Genomic DNA, 11560 nt, shown 5'->3' on the forward strand with positions numbered 1-11560 from the left:
TACCAAACAAAATGATTACACAAACATCAAAATAACTTGGCAAGAATGACATGAAACTGATTAATAGTATTCTCTCTAAGTACAAAAAAGCGATAGCAATAACAAGCCCAAAGTGATATGGCTTCTATTCAAGCTGACAGTCAAGCATTACATGACTGTGTGGAACATGATTACATGATGATAACATTTAGTGTCCTTAAACTGTCATTCAATTAAAAAAAATAACAATAATAATGTTCGATTTTTGCTTGTTTTGATATATATATATATATATATATATATTTTAACACCTATGTAAATAAACTAAATTTCTCAGCTAATAAGTCCAATGACAGGTCCTTTTCAATAAAGTTATGTCTTATACCGGTATTCAACTTTCACTGAAAATTTCTAAACGAAAATAGAGTACTTAAAATTAAAAATAATGTACTAGATTAAACCATCTCGTGATTTGACTATTGTCACATTCTTGTCTGCATTTTATAAGAATTAGCGATTGTGGTCTAGCATCAACAAAGCACATTTCAGCTTTGCTAATAAAGAGCGTTGACTTTGCGAGACATTCTAGAGCATGTGCCATGAGCACCCATCAGAGGCAGATACTGGCAGTATACAAGAAGTCATCACCAACTTTATCATTCAATGCAGATCATTCCAAGAGACTTTAAAGCCCCACTGTACTACTTGTAGCTACTTGCTCCCTCTATATACAAAACTTCCCCAGTCGGTGCCTGTTGGTCCCCATGATCCTCTTTTTCTTATGTTAATTGAGAGCTGAGTTAATGAGATAGCCACCGGTCAGTGATCTTACTGGGTGGTCTAATCCCTCCTGGCCAGACTAGTACAGACAGGCTTTAAAAGTTATGCCACAAACTTTTTTTAGTAAATGCCTGATCTATTTATATCTTTTTGGAATAAAGATCATCATTCTCATGACCATTCCAATCAATGCATCGATAATCAACTCCCGTTACCACCACTTCTCACAGAAGATATCTGATGGAGGGATACCCGCGTTGCTTAGCAACCCCTCCATGTCAGCTATCATAGTAGGAGGACCACAGACGAAGCATCTCAGAGGACCTCCTAACCTCTCTATAGCTGCCTTGATGTCACTAGCGTCTATCCTTCGATCTGTATGAGGACATAACAATATAGGAAGGAATATAATGATTGAGTTTAATTATTTTTTCCAAAGCCCATTAATACACTGTGAATACTGTAAAAGCACTGAAAACATGATCCTTTACATTTTACAAGCTACAAATTTCAACATCTGTATTCTAGTTAAATTTGAACGGGAGCATTTTCAAAGTTTCTCTTATTTCAAGGGTAGCTGGTACATATCTTGTAAAAGATTAAAGAGAGAGAGAGTGTGGGGAGAGAGAGAGAGAGTGGGGAGAGAGAGAGCGGGTTATATATACGGTATATAGAGAGAGAGAAGAGAAAGGAGTGCAGGAGTGAAGGACCATGAATACTTGTTTTAATAGAGAGATTAACGAGATAAAACATCCAATTTCCCTTCAAATCCCAATCAATTACTCTAGGATACAGTCGTAAATCAAGGATTTGAAACAGAGCCTGAAAAAACATGTCACATGCATGAAATGATGGTTGAAAGAAATGGAGAGAAGACACGTATACCATGGGGGTTGTCAGAGGACGTATACATCCAATGTACCCTTCTAGATATGCCACTGTACCACACAATTCTACAGAATTAATAGTGATTATATTTTAACTTTGTTTAACCACTTTTTTAAACGTATGTTCATAGAACTTTTTACTAATGTATTTTAATTCATGCATGTTTCTTTTAGAATCCCAGGTTACTAACTATTGAATTCAACGGCTGTAAATAATGGCATCTCTATACATGAAATCCACTTTGCACACATAACTGTTGCTATGTCTGGAAGGTCTCTGGAAAGATTTTGAGTTGTCAAGGGAAACCTTTTTACAAGAAGTAAGCATAAAATTAGTAAAAAAAGGTCTACTGTGCACGATGTGGAACCATAAACTTCCATAAATTGTTTTTAAATATTTATTATTAACAAAAAAAATCATGGCGAGAAACTTTTGCGAATTGCAAATGTCCTTGTTTTGTGTTATTGTGTTATCCTTTTCCCTGAATGAAACTTTTGCAAATCTGCATCTCTCCCAAAATTAACAAACAGGTTTGTGCAAAAGTTCTCATCTTACAGCATACGTTACAGCATACATGTGTAAAAGAATACTTCTATCGATTACAGACTTGGGCTTACTTGATATTGATGAATCTTCAGCCGACGCTTTGGTCACAAAAAACTTAGCAGCGATGTTTGGAGAATGCTTCGATGTCAAGTCATCAATGGTGTCCTGTAAACAAATGAAAAGAATTTGTCAAAGCAATTATTGATTACAACACCTAAACATTATGGCCCGAATTCACAAAGGAGGTTAATAATTAACCGTTCTTGTATAGTGCATAACACATAGTAATAAAACATGTCCCTAAGTGCTCTAGAGAAAAACACAAGAGAATACAAAGACAAGATGTACTGGGTAACAGACAAAATGGATGAATTAAATGTTAAATAAGTGCGTCTTTAAAGCAATCTTAAACTTAACAATGCAGTCAATGTTTTTTAGATGTTCCGGGAGATTGTTCCATAAAGTTGAGGCAGTGTGAGCGAAGCTGCGTTCACCATATGACCTGGTCATCATTGGTGGAATAACAAACAATTTTTTTCTTATTAGAACAAAGATTTTTAGAAGGTGTGTACAATGTTAACATCTCTATCAAATAAGGAGGCGCAAAATCATAAAAACATTCATAAGCTAACAACAATATTTTGAATAAAAAGCGAGAGTGAATGGGTAGTGTAAGGTTTAACATTAACCATGGTTTAAACCATCATTCACATAACCCATGGTTTAAAAATTAGCGCAAAAATAAGTGTACCTTGTGTTGCGCGCGTCTAATATTGGACCTCTGACTGTGTCCCGCTTATTTTGGCTCAGTTTAGACAATGGGTATGTAAATGAAGATTTAAACCATGGGTCAAATTAAACCTCCTTTGTGAATTCGGGCCTATAACTACCAGTACAGAAAAACCACCCAATGGAGTTATAGACATGGATCTTTATACACAAGGGACCTCTGAATACAAGTTTTCAAAACACAAGAGAAGCATCGTTCAAGAGAAAACAAAAAAAAAGAGGTTGTTATGAACAGGTATTCTCTTTCACATTATGATACAATTTAAATGAAATTTTGGGGCTCCCAACACTTTAGAGGAGCTTTAATGATAACAATATTTAATCATACAAACCTTGAATATGAGCTCACTCTTGGAGGAAGCACTGAAGAGCAGTTCCATTTTGCCCGGGGTGTATCCCTCGGGGTTCCCCTTCCTCTGATCATGCAGGTCTGCTGCATGATGCATTAACGACATGAGGGGATTGATACCGATCCCCCCTGAGATGAGTAGAACGTTCCATGAGGGGTCACCAGGTTGAGGGTCAAAGACGAGTTTGTCACCTCCTGCTCTGACCTTGACCTTTGACCCTACGACACACTGGAACAACAAAATGAGGATGAGGTCAATGTCTCATGAAATGAATCATGAGCAAAATGACAGAAATGCAATAGAAAAACTTACTAATGTAATCAAAATTCATCTTTGTAAAGTGCCTCAATACAAATTATTTAATAGTCAGATATGCAATAGAAAATTATGTAATGTAACCAAATTCAATGCGTACATCTCTGTGAAGTGCCTCAATACGAGTTATTCCGTTGACCCGTTACAAGTGATTGTTATTCAATGGTAAGCTAGCAAATAGGCCATTATCATAATGTAACCAAATTTAATGCATACATCTTTATTAAGTGCCTCGATACAAATTATTTAACTGACCTGTTACATATAATTATATCTCTATAGTCAGAATGCAATTTGCACACATGTATATTAGTCCAGCTGAAGCATGAAACATGCCTCTAATTGCATGATGTGTTTAGTTTGTTAGCGTATTTGCAGGGTTCCCATTTTAACACCATGTACAATGAAATATGATCAAAATAAAATAGTTAGAAAAGCAAGAGATGCATTCATTTGTTTGAATTTTATTTTTCTAAATTCCCTTTTTAAGTTCCTTTTTAATTACTGGAAAATGTTGCATGAAATGGAAAAGAATAAGAAAAATAAAGAGACATTAGATGTACTGTAAATGTATCCCTACCTAATATATAATAATATTGGATATTTATATAGCGATATCCACAATGCAAGGCGCTCCAATGCTACCCCAGCTCTGCTAGGCTACGATTTCGGTGCTCACAGCATTCAAGGAATTCCTTCCTACCGGTACCCATTTCACATCTGGGTGGAGAATGGCAAATGTAGAATAATGTCTTGCCAAAGGACATCAGTGCTGTTGGAGGACTCGAACCACGGACCCTGTGATCTACAGTCTGACGACTTATCCACTGGACCACAACACTTATTCATAATTTAAAAAGTGCCCCCCTCCATTTCTTTCTAATGGGGAATAACTTACCTACCGTACATTTGAACAGAATATACATGTACAGTACATGTATAGGTAAACAGTTTTCCCCAGTGGTTGACATTTATAAATGTGCATCTAAATCCTAATCTAAATTGTTGGGAAAATTACCTGTTTATGGACCCAGTGGGCAGGGGGATGTGCACTGTATTTCACTGCCAGTCCCACATGGCCCTTTTCACGTAAGGGTCTTGGTGCTGAGCTCATTGAAAACCCACCCACTGTAGTGACCCCTGGCATGAAAATATCAACCCTGGTAGATTTCAAAAGAAAGATGAATGAAAGTAAAGATGAAATCATCATGGTTTAGTGATTTAAAATATGATTTTTAAATGTCTGTTAGATTGCTCTGCACATTTTCAAAATGGACATAGCAATTAAAAGCAGATGAAATTTGTTGCAAATGAGCAAAATCAAAGTTAATACAAGTTGATGGCAAATGGTATGGTCGTACCCACCTTAGAAAACAATGGAGATGAAAACAAGGAGTAATTATGCATTATTAGAGCATAGTTTGGGAGAAAAGAAAGGGTTTTAATATGTTAGCGACTGGTGAAGTATACTTAAATTACAAATATGTAAATTAATTAATATTTATTTACTAAAATTATATTGTATAAGCTGGAAAACTATCTATTTTTCATGTTTATATCAGGATATATAAAAAAAAATAAAACAAAATAAAAAAATCATGATATGTTTTGTATTTCAATTTTGTTTGATTTCCTCTGAATTTGTAAGCTTTAATTTGTACAGGGCCTTTCAGGAAAACAGTATTACTACTGAGATGGCTGCCCTGTTTAAACAAAACAGATACATGTAAATACATATAATAACAAAATACAATTTTGGGTCATGACACAAAAAGAAAAAGAAATGGAGGATAATAATGGTACAGATAATGGTAAAGTATTCATCTGTTGAACATAAATAACCAGTACAATGCTGTTTTAACAAAATAAATTTATCAGAAAAAAAGAAAACAAAAGGTTATTCAGGAAAAAAAAGAAGCAATTTTTAAAGCATGTTTTTGTTTCATGATTTAAGGAAGCAAAATTTATGCAGGTCATTTTAGAGTTCTAAGTGCAGAGTTGCTTGCATTTAAATAAATTCATGTAAATCAAAGAAATTGAAGCAAAACATTTTAGGTACTTTAAAAAAGGCTTTAGGACACCTCCTTGATCTGAATGCAACAGGAAAATTGGAAGTGAAATGTAAAGACCAATAATTCAATATGTATTCATTTATATTGATTCATTTCAATGTGAACCCTTTGGTGCTTAGTCCATGCAAAAAAAAGGAGCTGTATCTCCCAAATTGGCAATACAGAACCTAAAAAGCATTATTTGCAAGAATACACATTCATCATCGCAGCATCTAAAATAATAAAACAAAATGAAGTTCAATAAACATGGTCAATTGGTTAATGGTTATTAAGTTATTTCAACAAATTAATTTTTTTTCAAGCTTAATGAAGTTAGAACCTTGTTATTGCAGTGAACTGATTTTGTTTGCAAGTACGGTATGAAGACAAGGTTGCAATAGTAAACAGTGTTGTGAGTGAGAAAAAAGTAAAAGCAAATAAAAATATGATGCCTATTGCCACTGATGTCGTACCGTATGGTGAAACCCTAGCCTGAATAACCAAACCCATGCATACATCTCATAGCTATCAGTAATAACATGCATTCCCTTACGCCTTTGCTTATAAATGCTTTAAGTGTTTTCTTTTCCTGTCGGCTGTTTAGATTGCATGCATACTTAAAGAACATGTGCTAAGAATCAAAGGGTATTAAAGATAAAGTTGAGTTCTGGTCAAGCGATTACATTGTGAAAGAAACGGTGTGGAATCGATCAGAAAAAGTTGATCATGTAGCACATGTACTGTAAGTATTGCTGTGTACTGCAAGGTTCTTGAATCATCAAAATGATAAGAAATTTGGCCCAGTCTTGGTAAAAGTAACAAGTACTGTACACAGAAAGATATGGGACTACACAAAGATGTGGCATAAAAATGAGGCCCACATTTTCATATTTAGAATATAAGGCATTTGGAGAGCCATGCTTGTCAGGGGACATTTTTTCTCTCATGTTCTTCAAACTTGCATAAATAACAATGAAAACGCTCACAAATTATGTTTGATTTTCATCTCTCCCCATAACTCAATCTTCTCTTTAATGTTCTTTGAGCTAACTGCAGATAGATATTCATCTTCCCCACACACATGATCTTATCTTAAAGGGAGTGTATCATGGCAAATACTGGTTAACGCCATCGTCTTCTTTTGGACAACTGCACGTAAACGAATGGACTTGATTAACTGGGTCAGCGCGCGCTAGCGTTCGCAAAACAGACCAAAGTTCTCCTCACGCTTCCGTTTCGACTATGTTGCACGCACGTGAATGCCGCAGTTGGGTCGTCCAGTCTTATTATACCCGATTGACCCCGGGTAGGGCCACGGAAAAGACGCTTGTCTCATCATGACACACTCCCTTCAACTTCACTATCCTGTACACTTCTTATTTGCAACCAGGCTGGTTGCAACACAGGGTCTGAATTCTCTCTGGGTCATAGACTACCACCTACATGTATATAGGTACGGTAGTATACAATAAAATATTAAAGGAAAGAATTGCCATGCAAGTTTTAAAAAAAGCTATTTAAAAGCTGATTTTGGCTTGGCTCAACCACCTCGATTGTTGTTCAGTGCCAAAAAGAATCTGTGCTGCAGATAATTATGCATTCGCTGTTGCCTTATTAGCACAAACCCCCTGGCTTTTAAATCATATCTAGGTGTTGATTTACCTGATTATGCACCCATATAGTGGGAGCGTAGTCACTGAGTTTAACAGCCAAGTCTATTGTGTGTGTCTCTTTGAGCTGGGTAGGACTGGAGTACATGGAATACCCAGTGAAGATATCTATACCCTCAATGAAAAAGTCAACCCTAGATGCAGGAATTTTAAAAAGAAAATACTGGTAAGCTTTAAAGGATTGGATATCTTTGCCTCAGATTCTAAACGGAATTCTGGATTTACCTCATGCTGCATTCATATAATTATAAACCTTTAGGTCAGTCAGGATATCCCATGAATTTTACAAGCCGATTGCCTGTCTGATTATCGAGATTTTTATGATTGGAAATCAAATCTTCAAAAACCGTTTTCCCAACGGTTTTTATAAAACTATTTGGGGAAATGCGTTTGGTAAAATTGGTCACTCAAAGATTTTTACTTTTTTGAGGCACTTCATGATAATTTTGAAGCGCAATTTTTGTAGGGCTTCAATATTACACCATATCACAGATAGTGATAAGATGTAGGGCCATGCATCTCAGATTAGTAATACTGGAAACATTGCAAAACGATGCCTACAGTGTATAAGATCTTTAAATTGGCAACATGATGAAAGGTTCAAATTCAGTTCTCTTCCATAAAAAATGGCATTTGTAAATTTTGTATCCAATTTAACAATTTGGACCAGAAATACAGAGACACATAAATGCTGTGAATCTTTATATCATGAAGATTTTAAATAACATTATGCGGTAAGACCATGAGGGGGTAGTTCATACATTGTATGAGCACAGCGAAGAACAGAGTACTGAATACAAATGAACAACAGAGTATACATGTAGTCTCAAACATTGAGCACATATTCTTTCTTTTCAGAACTTTTCTGAAATAATACTATAAACCTAGTTCATTGAATTATTTTAGTTCTTTTCCATGACAGAATCAACATCAACCCTCGTAAGGGCCCGGTGGTTCAACTTCATATTAGCTTTGTGTAGCCTAGGTATGATAGTTAAAATTATCATGAGAAAAGGCATAACTTTGGCAGATGTTGGTGAACTTTTCAGTGTTCCTAGATTTGAAGGGTGCTTTTTATTTGCAGAACAAGAAGGTCCCACAAAGGGTAATATGTTTAAAAGATGAACCCTCAAATCAAAAAGAAAAATATAAAAAAGGTAAATTCAATGAGTGAAACGGAAGAGTTCTATTTGTGAAGTTGTTTTGATAAGCCCAAAATAGAGTAACATTTAGGGCCTATTTGAATTTGTACCTGTGTTGGCCCCAAAAAGTGTAATATTTAGTGGAAACTGTTGTTGAAGGTCTGTAAATAAGGGTCAATTTTGTCTCTGCTAACGCTCGTACAATACCACTTTGACTATGAAGTGACGCCACTGATCATAAGGGCTACCCATTAGGTGTTACACAGAAATTTTATCTTCTCACAATGAAGACTTACAGAGAGCACATCATCAATAAGCATTTCTCACCATTGGCCAGCCTTGAAAGTGAATGTGGGGTCATCGACCTTGAGCGTTAGTGCCTTGACCGTCTCGGATGCCTGACTGATGGCCGCTACTTCTGCTTCGCATATACCCTGAAAAAGAAGTAAATAGCATGATTCAGTTAGCAAAACACAATAAATAATAATAATAATAAAATAATAATAGACAAACTTTGTAATTGAATATGATACAAAACATGAAAGAGGATTTTTTAATATCAATGATTGGCTAAATCAAAATGGTTGTATTTTGAGAATGTTTCTAACATTTTGACTGATAATAATAATAATATTCTGCTTTTATATAGTGCTTAATACATCTACATGTACATATACGATGTCCCTAAGCACTTTGGCCTATTTCTATTTTAATCAAATTCAATTTTTTTAAATGGAGAATTTACAAAGTATGCCAGTGACCTGAGACAAGGACAGAAATGTTGGAGGGGGGGGGGGAGGGGTAAATCATAAATTCTATAACACTAGATATTGGGGGCATGGGGATGGGAACAAAATGATGAATGAAACAACTCAGTTTCTTTTTGGTGGCAAAATGCAAGTGACAGGAGTGTCGGTAGGGAAGGAGGGCAGATCTTTCCATTCAGAATCACTAATGATGGGGGGGGGGGGAGAAAATTATTCATTTTAATTGTTTGATACTGAAATCATTCTCATCTCCATGGAATGAAGTCACATTTCACAGCGCAGCTCACAGAAGGTATGTCTTCATCAGCTCGAGATTGCCAAATAACCTGCTATTCCTGATTTGGCAAATAAGCCCAAAGTTACAAATCGCGTCCTCATTAGCTCGTAACTCGAGCTTGAGAAATTAGCTTGACATATTTTGTTCAGCAATCCCGCATAGTGCGAGTCTTCAGGCTGGTGAAAACGCACCAGACAAATAGCGGGATGTTTTGCAAACTAGCACAAGATATCTTAGGATGATTATCCCGACCAAATATCCCGCTAATTGCAACTGCGGGCTAATGAAGACACAAATTAGCTGGATTGTTTGCGATCGGGATAATTGAAATAGCGGGATATTTGGCAATCTTGAGCTGATGATGACAGGCCTAGAGAGAGAGAGAAAAAAAAAGAGGTTATCTCTGTCCAAACACAGAACAGCACAACCATAACAAAAAAAAGAGTGAAATTGGTTCAGGAGTTACTCACTGGTTCCCTGAAGCTTTGAGCCGTCTTGTCCATATGGTCACTCATTGTTCTCACAATAGCTGAACTGTAAACCCTAGAAATATTTGAAAAGCAGTAATTACATACAAGCATCGAAACGGTACTTTTTATACCATACATGTACAGTATGTGTGAAATTTGTGCATAATCTTAAATATCAATGCTCAATGCTATTTTGTTTCAGTTTTGTCGCTGCTTCACAGGAGTTCCTTGAAGACTTTCTACCTCTAACACATGTATTAATGTACAGTCCATGAACCGATCCAGATCGTGTCAAGCAACATTTGTTTCAGAAGTCTGGTAATGTAAGGCTCTTGACTATGATGAGGAAGATGATAATGGGAATAGTAATATTAAAGATGATAAAAAAATATCCAAGAACGATTCTACTGTACTGTAGTCTATACATTGTTCTGTAACATTAATAAATGAGTAACAATAAGAGTAACAATTCTAGTAATAATAATATAAATAATGATAGATCTATTAATAATTATTATCATTAATAATAATAAATTTAGATTTTATATAGGACTAGACTAGAGGTCTACTCTCAGACTCAAGTCTAAAGTAAAGGCCTAATAAAAATAATAATCATAATTCTAGACTAGACTAGACTCTAGGCCTAGATAGAATCTATATCTAGGCCTAATTAAGTTGATCGATGAAAAGAAGAAGAAGAAGAGGAACTAAGAAGTAAGATAGAAGAGAAGAAGAGGAACTAAGAAGTAAGATAGAAGAGAAGAAGAAGACGTAGAAGAGAAGAAGAGGAACTAAGAAGTAAGATAGAAAGACAGTCAAAGAAGAGGAGAAGAAGAAGACGAAGATAAGGAGGATGAGAATATGAAGCCGAGAAGAAGGAGAAGGAGAAGGAGAAGGAGAAGATGAAGAAGAAGAAGAAGAAAAAGTCTGGAAATAAATCCTAATCCTGTTTTTTTGTAATAAAAGAAGTGGTAGGTATACTGCCTATAATACATGTTGTTATGATGCAGTCTATGATGTACTGCACTGGTACTGGACGATGTTCCGTCAGCGGCTGCTACCTATCTTTGCAGCGGGTACTAGCCCGGCGAGAGCACGGGAGCTGCAGCTGCAGCTGCAGGATCTTTATAATTACGCCCGAACAGTTTTCGAAAGCGATTCTTACTGCTATATACTCACCAAAGAAAAGAAGAGGTCCTAGTAATTAAGGTCTTTCCAACAGCAGATAACTGCATGCATCTGGGTGTGAAAATTGGGAACATTTCCTTATTTATCTGCTTTATAAGCCGTCGTTTATTTCGTCACGTAACAAATCCACACACCCGGTCGGATTTCCGAAACTCATTTGTGTGCTTACGCAACTTGGCCTTATTTAAGATGTTATGGGGAAAAACAACAGTTTGATTCATAAATATTCTTTTAAATAGGTCTTTATTTATAATCTGGCATGCTAATTAATAACATATACTACTATTATTTTTATATATTTATCTTTTTATTTATTTATTTTTTACAAGTATTACTGTTAAAACTAAT

The 11560-nt window shown here is 35.7% G+C and overlaps 1 protein-coding gene across 1 annotated transcript; it reads right to left on the reverse strand.

Moving 5' to 3' along the window:
- Positions 1-759: 759 nt before the first annotated feature.
- Positions 760-11355, reverse strand: LOC589559 (oxidoreductase NAD-binding domain-containing protein 1). Its single transcript, XM_003729135.3, has 7 exons — positions 11204-11355; positions 10025-10097; positions 8838-8944; positions 7361-7502; positions 3315-3560; positions 2265-2358; positions 760-1134 (listed from the first exon to the last, which is right to left on the reverse strand). Exons 1-7 carry the CDS (start codon positions 11284-11286, stop codon positions 971-973), a joined length of 909 nt encoding a protein of 302 aa, XP_003729183.2. The 5' UTR covers positions 11287-11355; the 3' UTR covers positions 760-970.
- Between the last annotated feature and the right edge of the window lie 205 nt (positions 11356-11560).

This window comes from Strongylocentrotus purpuratus, unplaced genomic scaffold (assembly GCF_000002235.5).
Source record: "Strongylocentrotus purpuratus isolate Spur 01 unplaced genomic scaffold, Spur_5.0 spur5_contig_835, whole genome shotgun sequence".
In the NCBI taxonomy this organism is placed as follows: domain Eukaryota; kingdom Metazoa; phylum Echinodermata; class Echinoidea; order Camarodonta; family Strongylocentrotidae; genus Strongylocentrotus; species Strongylocentrotus purpuratus.

Coding starts and splice junctions, on each gene's coding strand:
- LOC589559 (XM_003729135.3), bottom strand. CDS start 11,286: ATGTTCCCAATTTTCACACCCAGATGCATGCAGTTATCTGCTGTTGGA. Junction 8,945..10,024: donor CTCAAAGCTTCAGGGAACCA/GTGAGTAACTCC, acceptor CTTCTTTTTCAG/GGTATATGCGAAGCAGAAGT. Junction 1,135..2,264: donor TGAAGATTCATCAATATCAA/GTAAGCCCAAGT, acceptor GTCCTCATACAG/ATCGAAGGATAGACGCTAGT.